The sequence below is a fragment of the Lissotriton helveticus genome, chromosome 1_1 (assembly GCF_964261635.1).
Source record: "Lissotriton helveticus chromosome 1_1, aLisHel1.1, whole genome shotgun sequence".
NCBI classification, from domain to species: domain Eukaryota; kingdom Metazoa; phylum Chordata; class Amphibia; order Caudata; family Salamandridae; genus Lissotriton; species Lissotriton helveticus.
The window spans coordinates 1,421,893,354-1,421,914,099 of NC_136057.1; the positions used below are offsets into that span (position 1 = coordinate 1,421,893,354).

General features: G+C 49.3%; 1 protein-coding gene across 2 annotated transcripts in view; it reads right to left on the reverse strand.

The window, feature by feature from the left end:
• SLC44A2 (solute carrier family 44 member 2 (CTL2 blood group)) overlaps nt 1-20,746 on the reverse strand; it is a 341,764-nt gene that overhangs the window by 253,375 nt on the left and 67,643 nt on the right. The window contains exon 1 of one of the 2 annotated variants that reach the window (XM_078685294.1): nt 15,489-15,752. The exons of the other annotated variant lie outside the window; for it this stretch is intronic. Within the exon in view, the coding sequence (XP_078541420.1) occupies nt 15,489-15,528 (40 nt within the window). The 5' untranslated portion in view covers nt 15,529-15,752. Of the gene's footprint in view, nt 1-15,488; nt 15,753-20,746 lie in introns of those variants that run through there. 2 annotated transcript variants of the gene reach the window in all.

The window sequence follows — 20,746 nt, forward strand, 5'->3', positions numbered from 1 at the left end:
TAAGCCTCGACTCATGCCACTAAACCTATGTGTACTCCTAAGTGTCAGTCATGTACGTCATTTTCACGATAATGTACGTCACCCAAGACTTATGCGCACGCAACTATAGCACAATTTACTTATAGCCACTAGAAACAATGAGTTCAGCGCACTAAGGTGATTATTCATACATACCATCGCCCAACAAGCACGCATGTTATGTTGCACGCACCCTGTGAGTGCGTCACTAGGTTGGTATATAATTACGATAAGCATAACGCATGCAGCTATGCACGCACCAATTGATCTATACAAATGCTCAGCATCTTCGGATGTCACGTTCTTCACCCGGAGGGTTTGATATGAACCTCTATGGCATGGTATTTCACAACATAGAGACACTCCACGACGTTACAGGAGAGTAAATGTGATCATAATTGATACTTGCTTTTATCCTTTTTCTCCACAGGTCTCTTTTTCACTTTTTACTGTTTGCTCACTTATTCAGTTGAGCACATACACCCCTAGCAACTTGCCAGAGGGTCTACAGGGGATCAGGATAGGGTGTGCCTTTTAGGGGGCCCACACCTTCCGTCTTCCTGATTTTTGGTCCTGAGGAATACCGGGCACTAGCCCATTGGTAGAAACATGTCGACCAATACACACCAACACATATAGAGATGACTCGGTCATAACTTGCCTACCAGCATCTCGCCACTATTTACTTTTTAACATTGTTCAGTTGCTCCACAATAAAGTTATATTTTTGAGTTAAACCAGGACAATTTTTAACATATTTTCTTTTGCACTTACAGTCACAACCCGCTCCACTGTAGTTCAGGTGTCGAAGCATACCCTGGTGACGCTAGGCCACCAGGGTGGACCCCGATGATGAAGCATGTCACCGCTAGGCTGGTGAGTGAGGGGTTTTAAATAAAAGGATACATTTTTTCCTTATTTGCCATAAAGTCTACCCTCCAGACTATTTTTCTTATATTCTGTAGGGGATACTCCTTTTGTTTCAAAAATATTCGCCCCAGGGGAATAGGAGTTATCCTGGTCTCACTTGTTAGTGGACAATCCCTTACTCTCTCTTTTGATTATAACATTCCTGGCAGCGCACAGCTGCGAGAGTGCATTTTACACCAGTGAACACTAAAGAGTACACACAACGGCCACCATGGCTGAGAACCCTGGCCTTACCTATTCCACGGAAGAAATAGACTCTATCATGAGTGACCTCAGTGTATTTGCTGATGCCAACATCAGCAATACCATCTCCCAAACATCAGATTGGGAAAAGCTGACGGAGATGAAGCGGAACCGAATAAGAACCATCTTACATGGCACGATACTGAAGGAGTACTTCGCAAATAGTATAGCCCCTAAGGGCTTACTAGTTACTAACGCTCCACGCATCTTTCTGGATGATGCTGAATTTAGAAAAGACTGGGCCCACATTGCGTGGCACTGCACGCACGACTGGATTATATTAATCCTAAAAACAGCCATGCGTCTCTCAGAAAAAATCCAGATAGAGATTCAGGTAACAGAAAGCCAAATCAAAGCCAGTATCACCGGCTATAAGAAACAAGCATTAGAAATGCAATCGGGCTCGGATTTATTTGAGTTTGAGCTAATGGCATTGTAAATGCCAATGTCTTTTTGCCATGTGTTATGGAGTGTGTGCATGTGGTGTGTAGTGGAAGTATGTTGGTTGAATTGTAATTTTACCAATGGTGGCATGCTGTGCTTTATATGAATATGTTTAAAAGTAAAGTGTACCATACTGCGATTGCTTGGTGGAAAAGTGCACTGCCGGCTGGATGTGTGTGTGCCTGGTGGAAGGGTGCACTGACGGCTGGTGGGTGTGTGCTTGGTAAAAGCGTGCACAGATGGATGATGGTTGTTGGTGTTTGTGCATGGTGAAAGCATTCATTGACGGCTGGGGGTGTGTTGTTGTGTGTGTTGTTTTCTGTGTGCTGGTGAGTGTGTGCTGGTGAGTCTGTGGGGGTGAGCCTGGGGAGTGAGTGTGGTGGTGAGTGTGTTGTGTTGAGTGGTGACAAGTGTGTGGTGTTGAGAGACTGAGGTGTGTGGTTTGTGTGTGCGTTATGTGTGTGTGGTGTATGTGTGTGTGGTGTTTTCTGCACACTCACACACTGCCCCGTAACATTCACACACTGCTCACCCGCACACTCCCAATGTCACCCTGCATAGTCACACACTGTTTACCCTGCACACTCATTCTGCACACTCACACAATGTGCACCCTGACACACTGTCTCTGCAGTCACTGTCACTCTGCACTCACTCTCACTCTGCACTCACTCTCACTCTGCACTCACTCTCACTCTGCACTCACTCTCACTCTGCACTCACTCTGCACTCACTCTCACTCTCACTCTGCACTCACTCTCACTCTGCACTCACTCTCACTCTGCACTCTACTGTCACTCTGCACTTACTGTCACTCTGCACTCTACTGTCACTCTGCACTTACTGTCACTCTACTGTCACTCTGCAGTCACTGTCACTCTGCAGTCACTCTGCACTCTACTGTCACTCTGCACTTACTGTCACTCTGCAGTCACTGTCACTCTGCAGTCACTCTGCACTCACTGTCACTCTGCTGTCACTCTGCACTCACTGTCACTCTGCTGTCACTCTGCACTCACTGTCACTCTGCTGTCACTCTGCACTCACTGTCACTCTGCTGTCACTCTGCACTCACTGTCACTCTGCACTCACTGTCACTCTGCACTCACTGTCACTCTGCACTCACTGTCACTCTGCACTCACTGTCACTCTGCACTCACTGTCACTCTGCACTCACTGTCACTCTGCACTCACTGTCACTCTGCACTCACTGTCACTCTGCACTCACTCTGCACTCACTGTCACTCTGCACCCCCACTCTGCACCCCCACTCTGCACCCCCACTCTGCACCCCCACTCTGCACCGCCACTCTGCACCGCCACTCTGCACCGCCACTCTGCACCGCCACTCTGCACCGCCACTCTGCACCGCCACTCTGCACCGCCACTCTGCACCGCCACTCTGCACCGCCACTCTGCACCGCCACTCTGCACCGCCACTCTGCACCGCCACTCTGCACCGCCACTCTGCACCGCCACTCTGCACCGCCACTCTGCACCGCCACTCTGCACCGCCACTCTGCACCGCCACTCTGCACCGCCACTCTGCACCGCCGCACCAACATTGCACTGCACCGCCACTCTGCACCGCCACTCTGCACCACTGCACCAACATTGCACTGCACCGCCACTCTGCACCGCCACTCTGCACCGCCACTCTGCACCACTGCACCGCCACTCTGCACCACCACTCTGCACCGCCACTCTGCACTCTGCACCGCCACTCTGCACCGCCGCACCCCCACTCTGCACCCCCACTCTGCACCCCCACTCTGCACCGCCACTCTGCACTCTGCACCCCCACTCTGCGCCGCCACTCTGCACCGCCACTCTGCACCGCCACTCTGCACTCTGCGCCGCCACTCTGCGCCGCCACTCTGCGCCGCCACTCTGCGCCGCCACTCTGCGCCGCCACTCTGCGCCGCCACTCTGCGCCGCCACTCTGCACTCTGCACCCCCACTCTGCGCCGCCACTCTGCACCGCCACTCTGCACCGCCACTCTGCACTCTGCGCCGCCACTCTGCGCCGCCACTCTGCGCCGCCACTCTGCGCCGCCACTCTGCGCCGCCACTCTGCGCCGCCACTCTGCGCCGCCACTCTGCACTCTGCACCGCCGCACCGCCACTCTGCACCGCCACTCTGCACCGCCACTCTGCACCGCCACTCTGCACCGCCACTCTGCACCGCCGCAACGCCACTCTGCACCGCCACTCTGCACCGCCACTCTGCACCGCCACTCTGCACCGCCGCAATGCCACTCTGCACCCCCACTCTGCACCCCCACTCTGCACCGCCGCAACGCCACTCTGCACCGCCACTCTGCACCGCCACTCTGCACCGCCACTCTGCACCGCCGCAATGCCACTCTGCACCCCCACTCTGCACCCCCACTCCGCACCGCCACTCCGCACCGCCACTCCGCACTCTGCACCGCCACTCTGCACTCTCAAACTGCACTCTCATACTGCACTCTCAACTCTCAATCTCCACTCTGCACTCTCAAACACCACTCTCAATCTGCACTCTCATACTGCACTCTCATACTGCACTCTCATACTGCACTCTCATACTGCACTCTCATACTGCACTCTCAAACTGCACTCTCAACTCTCAATCTGCACTCTCACAATTGTCATATACACGTATGTGAGTGTGACAGGAGCAAGGCGGTCATGTTTTCTGCCCCCAAGACCACTGTAATCAGATGCTTTACTGTCTGCTAGAATAGTGCAACTACTCCATATAAACAGTCCTGAAGAATTCCAGTTAGACTTCTGAAAGGGGAAACCTGTTGACAGACAGCCTTTAGAGCGAAAGACAGTTCCCCCCAGCTTATCCCAGATTTGCTGCTTTTATGCACACTACACATAAACTTTGAGAATGCTATTAGGCTTTCAACGTCTTGCCCCTTATTAAAAAAATATTATAGTATGCCACTTGTAGTATGTCATTGCTCTGCATTGTGCTGCTTTGGCATTTCATCTTGAAAAAATACTTTTGGATTGTCTTAAGATATGTAAAAAAAATATACACAAACCTTGAACACCTAAAGAGTGATATTTAAAGAGGAATGAAAGTGAATCTCTGAACTATATGAAACCAGTCAAAAGGTTCCTATCTCCCGCTTCCGATAGATGCTTGCTTTTAGAATTCTTGAACTAATGAAGCCCTTTCCCGGCCTGGCATGGAGCAGCTGCGCGCTGAGCGCTGCTGAATGGTGAACGCGCCCGGCCATCTGGATTCACTTACGGAGGCACCCTGACAGCTCCTAATTATAATTAATGTACTTCTTTGCGCGAGCACGCACGAAAAATGCCCAACATGGCGTCCGAAAACTACATTTACCCTATCACTTCAAGCCTATTAAAACGACACCACAACGAAGACGAATCACTGGCCAGATGAGATACCAGACTAAGGAATGTGTGGAATTTGTCTCGCAAAAGCCCTAGGAGATACTTTTTTTTTCTCTTTCTCTTCTTTAACATTAGGATCTCGAAACTCCTCCCACTTACGTGGGCGGAGGCCTCGCCCTAAAAACTGGATGATTTGAACAAGGTAATAAATGAATATCGGGAAAATCTCACGCAACAGAAGGTCCAAAAATTTCAAAAAGACCTTAAAAAATACTCGTTTGTGAAGGTCTACCCCTATTCTGACCCAGAGTATAAAACAACTGGAACACCAGATCAGGATTCCGATGCATCAAGCAATACCTCGAACAGTTCTAACAGCAGTGCTGGATCCAACAATGGGACACCAAGACAAAGACAGCAAGGTACATACAGAGGACACTGCCAGTGGCCACAGTACAATCACCCTCTTCAACATCCACCAATGAACCCTTTTCAACAACCACCACATTTTCCTATGTATGGATGGCAACCACCCTTCCAACAGTTTCCTTTTCCACAAAATCAATTCCGTCCTCCTTTTCAGAACAGAGGCAGGCGCGGAAGAGGACGCAACAAACGAGGGAACAACGTCCACTGGGAGGAGGAAGACACAATGGGCAGCATTACCAGGAGCAAGTCGGCAGCGAACAATGCAGGCCCCAGCAATGTGAGGAGCTAGTAACAAACTTACCCTCGCGCACACTCACTACTACAGAAACCGAGGTCCTTAACAAAGGACTAGGATTTGTGCCTACAGCAGCTCTTGACAAGTTCAAACTACACTGCGAATTAGCCGGCTTCTTCCACAAACTCAAGCTAAAAGCATTTTTGGAGAAAAACACCTTGGATGAGCCAAATGAAACCATCAACGAAACAGGGCTCAGACCACGATCAACCTTCATACCACCACCACACTGTGTTCCGGTGGAAATCAGCACCTTTGAACAGGCGGTATTCAATGATATAGAAGCCCTAACACACAATGCGCAGTACAAAAACAACAGTAGAGCTGAGAACAAAGCACTGTCTGATTTGAGAAACGATGACAACATAATAATCAAACCAGCCGATAAAGGCGGAGGCCTAGTGGTCATGAACAAAAGTGACTATGATGCAGAATGCAAACGCCTACTGAGTGACACAAACAATTACCAATCACTACTAGTGGACCCAACCGAAGACCTACGTATTGAAATCATCAATATGGTAGAAACAGCAGAGACCGCTGGTGACATTTCCAAACAAGAAGCTGACTATCTGAGCATAACTGAGGGCAAGATCCCATATTTCTATGTGGTACCCAAGATGCACAAAGGCAAACTTCCTCCACCGGGCAGACCCATCGTATCAGGGGTAGGATCACTTCTAGAACCTCTGTCTAGATTTTGTGATTTCTTCCTGAAAACAATCGTACAGGGCACATGTACATACCTGAGGGACACCAAAAGCTTACGAACTCTTCTGGAAAACATCAAAGTAGAAGAAGACTACATTCTTGTAAGCTTTGACATAGAAAGCCTCTACACCAACATACCTCAAGATGCTACAATTGAGGTACTGAGGCAAACACTTGACAATTCTGAATGGAACCATCGCACCCCCAAAGAATTCATTGTAAATTGCGCGATCCTCGCCCTCAAAAGGAACTTTTTCGAATATGATGGCTCTTTGTACCTCCAAGTTGGGGGGACTTCCATGGGCAGTGTTTTTGCCCCGAGTGTAGCGGGACTTTACGTCTACGACTTCGAGAAGAAATTCATCTTGTCAGCTGACAATCCCTATGGTTCTCACATAAAATTCTGGCGGCGATACATAGATGATGTCTTCACCATTTGGCAAGGGCCACAAGAGACATTAATGTCGTTCATTTCTTGGCTTAACAACTGTGATCCAAACCTACGATTTACACACAGCATAGACAAAAACAAGATGGTCTTCCTGGACATTGAAATCCAAAGAGAAAACGAGAGCTTGATAACTAAAACACACTTTAAGCCAACTGCCAAAAATAATTTACTGAGATATGACAGCTTCCATCCCCGCCCCCTCAGGGAAAACTTACCATATGGACAGTACCTACGACTAAGAAGGAACTGTAGTAAAATATCTGACTACAAACAACAGGCGCAAGACCTCACTAAAAAACTCACCAATCGAGGCTACCCCCAGAAAATCATCAATAAATGCCAGAAACGAGCAAGGAACCAACCACGAGAAGCCCTACTTGAGGAGCTACCCAAAAACAAGGAAGACATCCCATTCACATGTGTCACAACATACAATGCAGTATCGAATCAGGTGAGCAAAAGCATACGAAAACATTGGTCTATACTTTGCACTGGCAAATACAAATGGGAGAAACCCCTTTTTTCCTACAAAAAGGCACGCAGCCTGAAAGACACCTTGGTCAACACCCGGCCAAAGATAACTGCAACCAACACCAACCCAACCATCACAGCCCTATGGGGGCTTCCACCAGTGACTGGACACTCCAGATGCGGGGACTGTAGCGTCTGCCACCTCACTGACAACACAAAGACCCTGGATCTTGAACAAGGAAAAACATGGGAACAGAGATCACATACAAACTGTAATAGTTTCAATGTCATATACTTGATCAGATGTACCTGTGGTATACCCTACATAGGAATGACAACGCGCAAAGTAAAATTGCGAATATCAGAACATCGAAGCACAGTGAGATGCAAAAAGAATAATACCAGACTTACAGAGCATTTTCTGACAGTACACCATACCCCCAACGATATGAGATGGACTGTCATTGAACAAATCCAACCAGGTCCCAATGCCCAAGTACGCTTGTTTGAAAAGGAACAGCGTTGGATTTATAGACTTTCCACCCACAAGACGGGCCTTAACGATAATATTCCATGGGCCACAGTATTCAAATAATTTGATTCTCTTTTCATCATTTTTCTACATCTAAGCACCATTACATGGACTGCTTAACCTGCCACCCAGAGCTTGTCCCTTAGTTCCCTAACCCAGTAGGGAGACGCGTAACTCGCTCTCCCAAGTCACTCGAGTTATGCCATCCTGCCAACACATATGACGAAACCCTCTGTTCATATGTTTCTTTCCCAGACAGGTTCTCTGTCGACGCTTCAAATGTAATCTCCTTCAGCAATTGTCCCCCTTTAATCCGTATTCCCTGTGTGTGACGCGTTTTCCATTATTTTTATTTATTAACACGCTAGCACGATTGTTTATATTCTTCCGGCTGAGCCCGGTACTCGGGCTTACCGAAGCGTCACCACTTGCGTGAAGTGCGCAGCCACGCCCCCAACGGACGTCCAGCCACGCCCACCCCGGAAGTGGCCGACGCCTCTTAACACAGCCTGCAGAGATCGGCAGCACTAGCCGAGCAGGGAACCATGGCAGTAGGTTACAGTCTAACCGCTTCACCAGCCAACTGTAAGTAGATGCCCTCCCCTTTCCAAGCGGATGCGCTTGCCCTTCCGAGAATCCCACTCGGATCGGCTCACTATGGCGCTTCTCACTCCGCGATACCGGCCTCCCCTGATAAGCGCACAGCTCACTCTCCCTATATTCCACCATTGCAGAATATGTTTTCCTGCTGTGAAGAGCCTACGCCCTGCCCGATGAAGCACCTAAGAGCTCTTATTTAAGTAAGCCTCGACTCATGCCACTAAACCTATGTGTACTCCTAAGTGTCAGTCATGTACGTCATTTTCACGGTCATTTTCACGATAATGTACGTCACCCAAGACTTATGCGCACGCAACTATAGCACAATTTACTTATAGCCACTAGAAACAATGAGTTCAGCGCACTAAGGTGATTATTCATACATACCATCGCCCAACAAGCACGCATGTTATGTTGCACGCACCCTGTGAGTGCGTCACTAGGTTGGTATATAATTACGATAAGCATAACGCATGCAGCTATGCACGCACCAATTGATCTATACAAATGCTCAGCATCTTCGGATGTCACGTTCTTCACCCGGAGGGTTTGATATGAACCTCTATGGCATGGTATTTCACAACATAGAGACACTCCACGACGTTACAGGAGAGTAAATGTGATCATAATTGATACTTGCTTTTATCCTTTTTCTCCACAGGTCTCTTTTTCACTTTTTACTGTTTGCTCACTTATTCAGTTGAGCACATACACCCCTAGCAACTTGCCAGTGGGTCTACAGGGGATCAGGATAGGGTGTGCCTTTTAGGGGGCCCACACCTTCCGTCTTCCTGATTTTTGGTCCTGAGGAATACCGGGCACTAGCCCATTGGTAGAAACATGTCGACCAATACACACCAACACATATAGAGATGACTCGGTCATAACTTGCCTACCAGCATCTCGCCACTATTTACTTTTTAACATTGTTCAGTTGCTCCACAATAAAGTTATATTTTTGAGTTAAACCAGGACAATTTTTAACATATTTTCTTTTGCACTTACAGTCACAACCCGCTCCACTGTAGTTCAGGTGTCGAAGCATACCCTGGTGACGCTAGGCCACCAGGGTGGACCCCGATGATGAAGCATGTCACCGCTAGGCTGGTGAGTGAGGGGTTTTAAATAAAAGGATACATTTTTTCCTTATTTGCCATAAAGTCTACCCTCCAGACTATTTTTCTTATATTCTGTAGGGGATACTCCTTTTGTTTCAAAAATATTCGCCCCAGGGGAATAGGAGTTATCCTGGTCTCACTTGTTAGTGGACAATCCCTTACTCTCTCTTTTGATTATAACACTTATTACTTTTTTGCCAGAGAAAACCGAAATAGCAGGCTAAGATAAGCAGTCACAAGCAAGGGAAGCCTACAGGAGCAAATCGAATAGAAAGCTAGCAAGTAAAGATGAAAAGGAAAACAACCAATGGTCCGCTGTGGGCGGTTCTACGCCCACTGTATGCAAAAAAATACTTTCACACAACAGCGCATGCACGTTAGGAGGCGAGACCTAAAATGCATTTCAAAACAATACAAACTGAGAAAGCAACACGGAAACTGGGAAACAAAATTAATTATCCTTAAACGCTTAATCAGACTGCATTCAAAACGAAAGTTTGTGTTTGCTCAGGTAAGACACTGTATATTTACGGTGATAAACAATATGAGAAAAAAAAGCTGGATATAAAAATTAGGAATGGAGCTAGCAACACGAAGACGGTCAAACAAACGCTTAATCAGACTGCATTAATATGAAAGTTAGCTTTTGGCAATGTAATGCAACATGCAAGGGCGGTTATAAACAATGTGAAAAATAAAAAGTGTATTTAAAAAAAAAACGTCAGAAAGGAGAAACCAGCTCTAAGACGAGCAAACAAATTACAAGCTAAAAGTCAAACATTTTAAATGTTTTTGGTACAAGGAAGATAATGTCCTCAAGCATTTATTTAAAAAAAAAAAAAACACCCCCCCCCCAACAACAAAGGGATGACTATGCTCCAGGGAGAGGAAAAAACAAAAAAGCAAGTTAAGCCATTGGGAGGCAACAAATAGTAAGCTAGCACTTGAGTAATAAAAACAACCAATGGTATGCTGTGGGTGGGTACAAAGACCACTGTACACAAAATAAATCTTGCAGCAGCGCATGCGCTGTGGTAGGCAAGACCTAAAAAGCAATAAACAAGTTGTAGGAGCAACTGGAGTGAAGGTAGACAGTACTTTTGGTGCAGTACACATTCAGCCTATGAAGCATCTATCAAGCGCAGACTACCACAAAGCTCGAAAGAATGCAGTACAATAAATATTGAGAAGCGCCGATACTGCCAGGTGAACTACCGAGGTCTTACAACACACAAGTACAGTAGTCAGCTTTGTCCCTAATGAGCCACAGGGAAAATAGAACAGGTAGCCTTCCAGGACTCAAACACTTCTAGAAGTTCTGATTTCCATACCAGCGCAGGGAGGAAAGAGTTACAGATTGCGAGACTTGAAACTTTGCCAGCTCACCCTGAGATCTTTTGTACCTCGGTTGGATGATGGCCCACTTGCTTGATTCGCCCACCTTGGACTTCTTGAAAGAAGGTAGTGGGGCACACATACACTGGTCAGGTAGTCAGAAGGCCATCTCAAATAAAGGCTGGGTAGGGTTTGTTAAAGAACATGCATCTTAGGGACTGATTTAGTGGTGAATTGTCAGAGCTTCAGGTTAGGTGAGTTGGGTTCATCGAAGGGAGGATTGGGCTCAATGTTGTGTGGGATCAAATATGGATAGGAGATGCTGTGCACAGCTAGATGTTGTCTGGGTTCAACAATGGATGGACAGGGCTTGTTAATTGGATACGATGATTGATGCGGAAGGCTTGTGTTGACTTGATTTGGACAGGCTCTGTGCTGTTTGTCCAATAATGGTTAGGCAAGGGTCGATGTTGGATGGGCTCAATGGTGCACATTAAGAGCTCAGACATGGGCGAGGGACAGGCCTGGCCCACACGGAGTCAGTCTAGATTAAGCATTAAATATGCATGTCTGGTTATAATAGAAGGACAAGGCTCATCGTTGGATTGGTGGACGTCAACGATGGACTATCACAGCTGAACACTGATGGCATGGTGTTAGGTTTCAGGGTGGCCCAATGTAGGACCATTTGAATTCAAAGACGTGCTGAACTCAAAGGGTGCAAGGTTGAATGGTGGATGGGCAGGGTTCAGTTTTTTTTGGTGCGTTAGGTTCAAAGATCAACTGGTGTGGTTCAGTGATGGGTGGTGAAGGATTCCATTAAAGGTGTTTTTTAAAACAGACACGAAGTGCGGTTGGTACGCCCACACGCGGACCCAATGCACATTGAGCCATAGGTCTCAAGGTGTATCTCACTGATGAGGCTCAAGTAGGTCAAAATCAGTCCGGGAGTGCCTGTGTTCCCATCTGGAGGGGACCTGGCCCAGCAGTTCGGGCTGCACAGTTTCTATTGGACATGGAGCAAGACTTATTTGCATAAGATAGAACGGTCTTAAATGGCACAGTAGGTGAGGCGATGGTCTGGGATGTGGCCCGGGGAACTGCCAGTGGCTGAGATAACTTCAAGCACTCCTTCCATCGCCTTGTTGTTTTTGCAGAGAATGACAGATGGGAGGTTCTCAGTGTCTGGTGCGTTGATTCAGTTTTAGACAGTTGTGGCTCAGTGTTTGATGCGGTAAATGATTGATAGGAATGGATGAGTGTTGGATGGGTTGAAGGGTAGATGGGCTTGAGTCAGTATTGGACGGTTTGAAGAGGGGCTGGATGAGTGTGGGTCAGTGTTGGATAGGTTGAAGGTGAAGGATGGATGGGCGTTGTCAGTGTTGGATGGGTTGCAGGGTGGATAGCAGTGGGTCAGTGCTGGTAGGATTGAAGGGTGGATGGGTGTGGCTCAGTGTGGGATGGGTTGAAGAGTGGATAGCAGTGGGTCAGTGTTGAGCGATTTGAAGGTTGGATGGATGGGCGTGGGTCAGTGTTGGACAGTTTGAAGGGTGGATGGGCATGGGTCAGTGTGGGATGGGTTGATGGTTGGATGGGTATGGCTCAGTGCAGGACGGGTTGAAGAGTGGATAGCAGTGGGTCAGTGTTGGACGGGTTGAAGGGTGGATGGATGGGCGTGGATCAGTGTTGAATAGGTTGAAGGTCAGATGGGGTGGGTCAGTGTTGGATAGGTTGAAGGGCGGGTGGGTCAGTGTTGGATAGGTTGAAGGGTGAAGGATGGATGGGCGTGGGTCAGTGTGGGAATGGGTTGGAGAGTGGATAACAGTGGGTCAAGGTTGGACGGTTTGAAGGTTGGATTTATGGGCGTGGGGCAGTGTTCGACGGTTTGAAGGGAGGTGAAGGCGTGGGTCAGTGTTGGATGGTTTGAAGGGTGGTGGGGCGTGGGTCAGTGTGGGATGGGTTGACGGTTGGATGGGCGTGGCTCAGTGTTGGGTGGGTTGAAGAGTGGATAGCAGTGGGTCAGTGTTGAGAGGTTTGAAGGTTGGATGGGCATGGGTCATTGTTGGATGGGTTGACGGTTGGATGGGCGTGGCTCAGTGTTGGACGTGTTGAAGAGTGGATAGCAGTGTGTCAGTGTTAGACGGTTTGAAGGGTGGATGGATGGGACTGGGTCAGGTTTGGATGAGTTGAAGGGTGAAGGATGGATGGGCGTGCGTCAGTGTTGGATGGGTTGCAGGGTGGATGGCAGTGGGTCAGTGCTGTTTGAATTGAAGGGTGGATGGGTGTGGCTCAGTGTGGGATGGGTTGAAGGTTGGATGGGCGTGGCTCGGTGTTGGATGGGTTGCAGGGTGGATGGCAGTGGGTCAGTGCTGGTTGAATTGATGGGTGGATGGGCGTGGCTCAGTGTGGGATGGGTTGAAGAGTGGATAGCAGTGGGTCAGTGTTGGACGGTTTGAAGGTTGTATTTATGGACGTGGGTCAGTGTTGTACAGTTTGAAGAGTGGATGGGCGTGGCTCAGTGTGGGATGGGTTGAAGAGTGAATAGCAGTTGGATGGGTCGAAGGGTGGATGGGAATAGGTCAGTGTTGGATAGGGTGGATGGGCGTGGGTCAGTGTTGGATAGGTTGAAGGGTGGATAGGCGTGGGACAGTGTTGGATAGGTTGCAGGGTGGATGGCAGTGGGTCGGTTCTGGTTGGATTGAAGGGTGGATGGGCGTGGCTCAGTGTGGGATGGGTTGAAGAGTGGATAACAGTGGGTCAGTGTTGGATGGTTTGAAGGTTGGATTTATGGGCATGGGTCAGTGTTGGATGGTTTGAAGGGTGGTGGGACTTGGGTCAGTGTGGGATGGGTTGACGGTTGGATGGGCATGTGTCAGTGTTGGATGGGTTGAAGAGTGGATGGCAGTGGGTCAGTGTTGGATGGTTGGATGGACATGGGTCAGTGTTGGATGGGTTGCAGGGTGGATGGCAGTGGGTCAGTCCTAGTTGGATTGAAGGGTGGATGGGCCTGGCTCAGTGTGGGATGGGTATAAGAGTGGATAGCAATGGGTCAGTGTTGGATGATTTGAAGGTTGGATTTATGGGCGTGGGTCAGTTTTGGACAGTGTGAAGTGTGGAGGGGCGTGGGTCAGAGTGGATGGGTTGAAGGTTGGATGGGCATGGGTCAGTGTTGGATGGGTTGAAGAGTGGATAGCAGTGGGTAAGTGTTGGATGGTTGGAAGGGTGGATGGGCATGGGTCAGTGCTGGATGGGTTGCAGGGTGGATGGCAGTGGGTCAGTCCTAGTTGGATTGAAGAGTGGATGTGCCTGGCTCAGTGTGGGATGGGTATAAGAGTGGATAGCAGTGGGTCAGTGTTGGATGATTTGAAAGTTGGATTTTTGGGCGTGGGTCAGTTTTGGACAGTGTGATGTGTGTAGGGGCGTGGGTCAGTGTGGATGGGTTTACTGTTGGATGGGCATGGGTCAGTGTTGGATGGGTTGAAGGGTGGATGGGCATGGGTCAGTGTTGGATGGGTTGCAGGGTGGATGGCAGTGGGTCGGTGCTGGTTGGATTGAAGGGTGGAGGGCCTGGCTCAGTGTGGGATGGGTATACGAGTGGATAGCAGTGGGTCAGTGTTGGATGATTTTAAGGTTGGATTTATGGGCGTGGGTCAGTATTGGACAGTGTGAACTGTGGAGGGGCGTGGGTCAGTGTGGATGGGTTGAAGGTTGGATGGCCATGGGTCAGTGTTGGATAAGTGGACGGTTGATTGGGCGTGGCTCAGTGTTGGATGGGTTGAAGAGTGGATAGCAGTGGGTCAGTGTTGGACGGTTTGAAGGGTGCATGGATGGGCGTGGGTCAGTGTTGGCAGGGTTAAATCATGCAACAGGCCACGCTGAGTGTAGTTGAGAAGGCCACGGGCGTCAGGCCTGGGCGGGTTCAATGCTGGCCCTGCATGGCTGTCCGGGGCGCTGACCTGGGCTCAGTGATGAAGCGGCATGGCTTGATGTCGAAGGTTTTTGGTGAATGGTTTGTTTTGCTTGAAATCGGCAAGACTGGCGCGAGCAGGTGCTGTTTGATGGGCAGGGTTCAGCATTAGGTGCAGGACACAGCGATCTGATGGCTCTAAGCAGCAGGCGACACCCCGCCATATAAACATAACACACCCCCTCTAAGCCCAGCAGCCCTCCAACCGCAGAACAGGCGGCGGCGTGAGGTAATAGCGACTTCCCACGGGTATTGTTTAATAGGTAGACAGACTGAGCCCCCTCCTACGCCCCTCCCCCCTCTTCAACAGCCACCAAAGGCTCGCAGAGGCAAACAGCGCCCACGCCTCCTCGGGCTCGTAAATACTTCAAGAGTGCTCAGCAGGTTCGTGTGCACACTGCGGAGACCTGTCAGTGGAAATCCAGGCACGGTAGCTTAGCGGTCGATCAGACATCTACAGAGCGTGGATACGGTGGGAAGGGTGATCTGATACCACGCTTCCGGGGCACATCTTGTTCGCTCATGCCTTACCGCCCTCCTTGAACCGCTAAAGTCCCCACCACTGAGGCCCCCCGCCCAGGCCATACCGTGCTTCCCGTAGTAATTCTCGTCTTCGGTGCCCCCCATGCTGGCTGCAGGCCGCACCCTGGATCCCAGCCTGCTTTCACTCGGCGATCCTGCAAACTCTGCCGTGCGCTCCCTTCCCAGTCGATCTGAAGCCCTCCTATCCACCCACAGGCCTTCCTCCCTGCATCCACCCTCCTTTCTGGTCAGGTGGTGCCGGGTCCTCCAATGAACTTGGACGGGAACTCCCACAGTGATCTAACCTGAGAGAGAAACACACCCCGTAGAGAGGCCCTCCTGCACGCCGCACCCTCCTCCTGCAGACACTGCAACTAAAATAAGCAGCACGGACCATAATAATGAGGGGTTACGTGCTGCAGACATTCGCGCGTGCACGAGAAGCGCATTCTGGTACTTGTAGTCTTGCTGCACAGTAAATCTGCAAATACTACAACCCGGGCTCTGCTCGCTCACCAAACAGCACTGATTTATATTGTATTGTATTGTCCTTGTGCAATTTATCTGGTTGGTAGTAAAAGAATTGCAGTTTATTTAAGAATCCTGCTTGACCGCTCGCAAGCATGTCGACTAGCACTGCATCCACAAATTCAAAACAAAGCAGCTAATGTAGGGTGCTGACATGCCCCAAAGTCACAAATCAAGCCAAGCCAATTAAAGTCATACCTCCGGTTATCGTACAACGTTTTTCACATTACACCCATCAACGTTATCAGAAATCAAGTGATAACACTTTTCGTCATAACTCATTGGCTTGGCAAATTGCCTATGTAACGTTTTGTTCTTGTGCCTCTGTGTCTAGCATATATTGCACTATATTACCTCTAATTGTACTTTGTTTTCTCTTGTAACTTGCACACTTGTCACTCTTTCCTCCTGTAATGCACTGTTTACTACCTCATGTATATTGTTTTTGCTCACAATTGTCACTTTTACCACATGTAACTTATCGTCTGCTTTTGTAATTTGTCCACTTGTAATTTTGTGTTTCTATTGTGAAGCGCTCTGACGCCTTCGGGTAAAGTCCGCGTTATATAAAAACGCATAAATAAATAAAATAAAATAATAAATAAATTATACCCTGCAGTCCTTAGGAGCTGGAGCTATTCAGCTATCGGCGGGGGTGGGGACAGGCGCGCAACGCCCATTGGGTTCAAAGGGCTGCAGCCCCCCCCCCCCCACCTCCCCTCCTGTGTGGCAGCACGGGCTGAGACAGCTTCCTGGACACACACACAGCCCACCCCAGTACCTCACAGGTCATTAAAAGACCATTTGCTTGTTAATGAGGCTTTGTTGTTTTTTCACCCCTTCTTAGAGCCCCTGCTTCCCCACTCTGCCTATTGCTGAAAGAATTAGCACCCCCCTCCTAAATTGTTTCTTAACCCCCCCCCCTCCGAAATATGGCTCTAGTTGCGCCTCTGGGTGGGGGTGCTTACTCTGCTTAGCTAGCTTACTCTGCCCTTGGTAAGGTAAGTCCACTATATCTGTCCCCCTTCCGTGACAGGGTGTGGCCCTAAGCTGTTCCTTGCATAGACTGACGTTGGTACATGCTGATACCGTACTGCGAAATTGAAGTCTTTGTCCTTTGATTTCTCCTCATTTCCTTGTCACATTTTTAGGGCTCGGACTCCTTCCCAGTGAAACTGGGAGGAGTTTGAGAACTAATGTTAAAGGAGAAAAAAAAGAAGAAGTATCTCCTAGGGCCTTGGAGAGAGAAATTCCAGACATTCCTTAGCGTTTTCTGTCATCTGGTCAGTGATTCGTCTTCCTTGTGTTTTCGTTTTAATAGGCTTGAAGTGATAGGGTAAATGTAGTTTAGTTCCGCCATTTTGGGCATATTTCGTGCGTGCTCGCGCTAAGAAGTACATAAATTATAATTAGGAGCTGTCAGGGTGCCTCCGTTAGTGAACGGGCGCGTTCACAATTCTGCAGCGCTCAGCGCGCAGCTTCCTTGTTGTATTAGCAGCTGCTTAATGTATGTCCGTTTTTCGAGATTATATTTTATCGGTTTTTTGAAGATTACATTTTATCATACTGTGTTGTTTTAAAATCTTGCAATTCAGCCACAGAAAGCAGAGAACCCCACGCGCCTTTAAACCTGTAAGCAGACACTCGTCCTCCGTCACTAACCCTCCCAGACCTGAACTCCGTGCTAGTCCCTCCTGCACGGCCCCACCGACGCACCCAGTGTGCCTGAGCCCAGCAGCAAGCAGCCCCCAGCCGTCTATGAGTGGCTCCTTCCAAGCCTAATTTGTCAGATCCCGTTCTGCACAGCTGGGTGGGCAGCCCTCCAACAAATGGCAGCTGATAGCGACAAGCAGCAGGGAGGAGACACAACCCCCTCGGCAAAGCTGCCAGAGGCAAGTAGGCGTGGTATTTAGATGCCCTCTGCCACCCGGCACGGGCACAAATGGAGCTTTTTAAACACTGCTGAAAAGGTGAACGGGGCAAGAAGCCGGACGAACTCCGGATCAAGAATTCCACTGTATCAGCTGCAGCAATTCTACCATACCAGTCACAGTAGTACAATTATATATTGCGCACACTGATTCCACCCAGCTTTGTTCTGCAGAGACCTTGCCCTGATGCCCCAGAAAAATTCTTTAAACAGATTGTTTTCAATTGCGTTTTCCTTTGATTTAATTTTCTGAGTGGTGTGTGAGTGTCGATTACAGACAATTTGCAGAGAAATATGTTTGCTTTAACGTAACATCCATAAAAAAAGGTTATTTTAGATCTAAAACAGGACCACATGTGAGAAATGGGGGGGGTCACAGAGATTACTTACAGTGATATTATTTCAAGATAATAATTTATTCTGCGTGCGTTGTTCGGGTGCAGGGGGAGGCTCTACGGACAGGAAAACATATTTAGACACAACTAAACAAAATCATGTATTCAGCCACAGAAACCCAAGGGCCCCACACGCCTTCCAAATTGTGAGCAGACACTCGTCCTCCGTCAATAACCTTCCCAGACCTGAACTCTGTGCTAGTCCCTCCTGCACGGCCGCATCCCAGTCCTTTACTTTACTTCAATATTGTTGTTATCTCCTGTATTGGGTATTTACTGGGTATCAGTGCTTCAAATGAAAAAAAAAATGTTGGTGCTTCTCAGAGGTGTGTTTCTTATAATTTATTGCAAAAGCTTTAACAAATTACCTCTAGCCTGGTGTCTGGGTTACACAGTAGAGAACCCACTGGATGAAGTGAACCCTACCCTTCCTGCCTGAGCCTCCTAACACTTACTCCGTACCTGTGAAATACCTCAGCGCTTAAACAATAAATGTACGAGCATTCTGTGCATTTAATCCCACCTGTGCCTTTTTCCTTGGCATCTTAAACCCCAGTGTTGGCCCCATGTTCAGTTTCAATCCTGGGCTCTCCATTGGCTCATTGTGTGATCGCTGTGAGGTTATGCTATCCTCCTCAAACTCTGTACCAGTTGGATTCAAGGTGAGGCGTCTGTAAAAAGTGGCCCCTGTACACTATACGTATGCCAGTGCCACAGAGCCTCTCCGAGGCCCCTTTTTGCCTCATAGGGATGCCATCCAAGGCGTTTGGGCACTTTTGTTGCTTTCCATTCCTTCTTTCCCTTTGTCGACAACCCATGTGTCCTCCGTACAAACCGGAATACAGACCACTCTATAAGCATTAGGTGCTGTTGAGTGCAGAGTGCTGTGTGCTGTTGAGTGAAGAGTGCTGTATGCTGTTGAGTGCAGAGTGCTGTGTGCTGTTGAGTGCAGAGTGATGTGTGCTGTTGGGTGCAGAGTGCTGTGAGCTGTTCAGTGCAGAGTGCTGTTGAGGGCAGAGTGCTGTTGAGTGCAGAGTGCTGTAGAGTACAGAGCGCTCTAGAGTGCAGAGTGCTGTAGAGTACAGAGCGCTCTAGAGTGCAGAGTGCTGTATTGTGCAGAGTGCTGCTGAGGGCAGAGTGCTGTTGAGGGAAGAGTGCTGTTGAGGGCAGAGTGCTGTGTGCTGTTGAGTGCAGAGTGCTGTTGAGTGCTGTGTGCTGTTGAGTGCAGAGTGTTGAGTGCTGTTGAGTGCAGAGTGCTGTTGAGTGCAGAGTGCTGTTGAGTGCTGTGTGCTGTACAGTGCAGAGTGCTGTACAGGGCAGAGTGCTGTAGAGGGCAGAGTGCTGTAGAGGGCAGAGTGCTGTAGAGGGCAGAGTGCTGTAGAGGGCAGAGTGCTGTAGAGGGCAGAGTGCTGTTGAGGGCAGAGTGCTGTTGAGGGCAGAGTGCAGAGTGCTGTGTGCTGTTGAGTGCAGAGTGCTGTGTGCTGTTGAGTGCAGAGTGCTGTTGAGTGCTGTGTGCTGTTGAGTGCAGAGTGCTGTTGAGTGCTGTGTGCTGTTGAGTGCAGAGTGTTGAGTGCTGTTGAGTGCAGAGTGCTGTTGAGTGCAGAGTGTTGTGTGCTGTTGAGTGCAGAGTGCTGTTGCGTGCTGTATGCTGTTGAGTGCAGAGTGCTGTTGAGTGCAGAGTGCTGTTGAGTGTATAGTGCTGTTGAGTGCAGAGTGCTGTTGAGTGCAGAGTGCTGTGTGCTGTTGAGTGCTGTGTGCTGGTGAGTGCAGAGTGCTGTGTGCTGTTGAGTGTAGAGTGCTGTTGAGTGCAGACTGCTGTTGAGTGCAGAGTGCTGTTGAGGGCAGAGTGCAGAGTGCTGTTGAGGGCAGAGTGCTGTGTGCAGTTGAGTGCAGATTGTTGTGTGCTGTTGAGTACAGAGTGCTGTTGCGTGCAGAGTGCTGTTGAGGGCAGAGTGCTGTTGGGGGCAGAGTGCTGTTGGGGGCAGAGTGCTGTTGGGGGCAGAGTGCTGTTGGGGGCAGAGTGCTGTTGGGGGCAGAGTGCTGTTGGGGGCAGAGTGCTGTTGGGGGCAGAGTGCTGTTGGGGGCAGAGTGCTGTTGAGGGCAAAGTGCTGTTGAGGCCAGAGTGCTGTTGAGGCCAGAGTGCTGTTGAGGCCAGAGTGCTGTTGAGGCCAGAGTGCTGTTGAGGCCAGAGTGCTGTTGAGTGCTGTGTGCTGTTGAGTGCTGTGTGCTGTTGAGTGCTGTGTGCTGTTGAGTGCTGTTATGTGCTGGGTGCTGATGAGTGCTGTGTGCTGTTGAGGGCAGAGTGCTGTTGGGGGCAGAGTGCTGTTGGGGGCAGAGTGCTGTTGGGGGCAGAGTGCTGTTGGGGGCAGAGTGCTGTTGGGGGCAGAGTGCTGTTGGGGGCAGAGTGCTGTTGGGGGCAGAGTGCTGTTGGGGGCAGAGTGTTGTTGGGGGCAGAGTGCTGTTGAGTGCA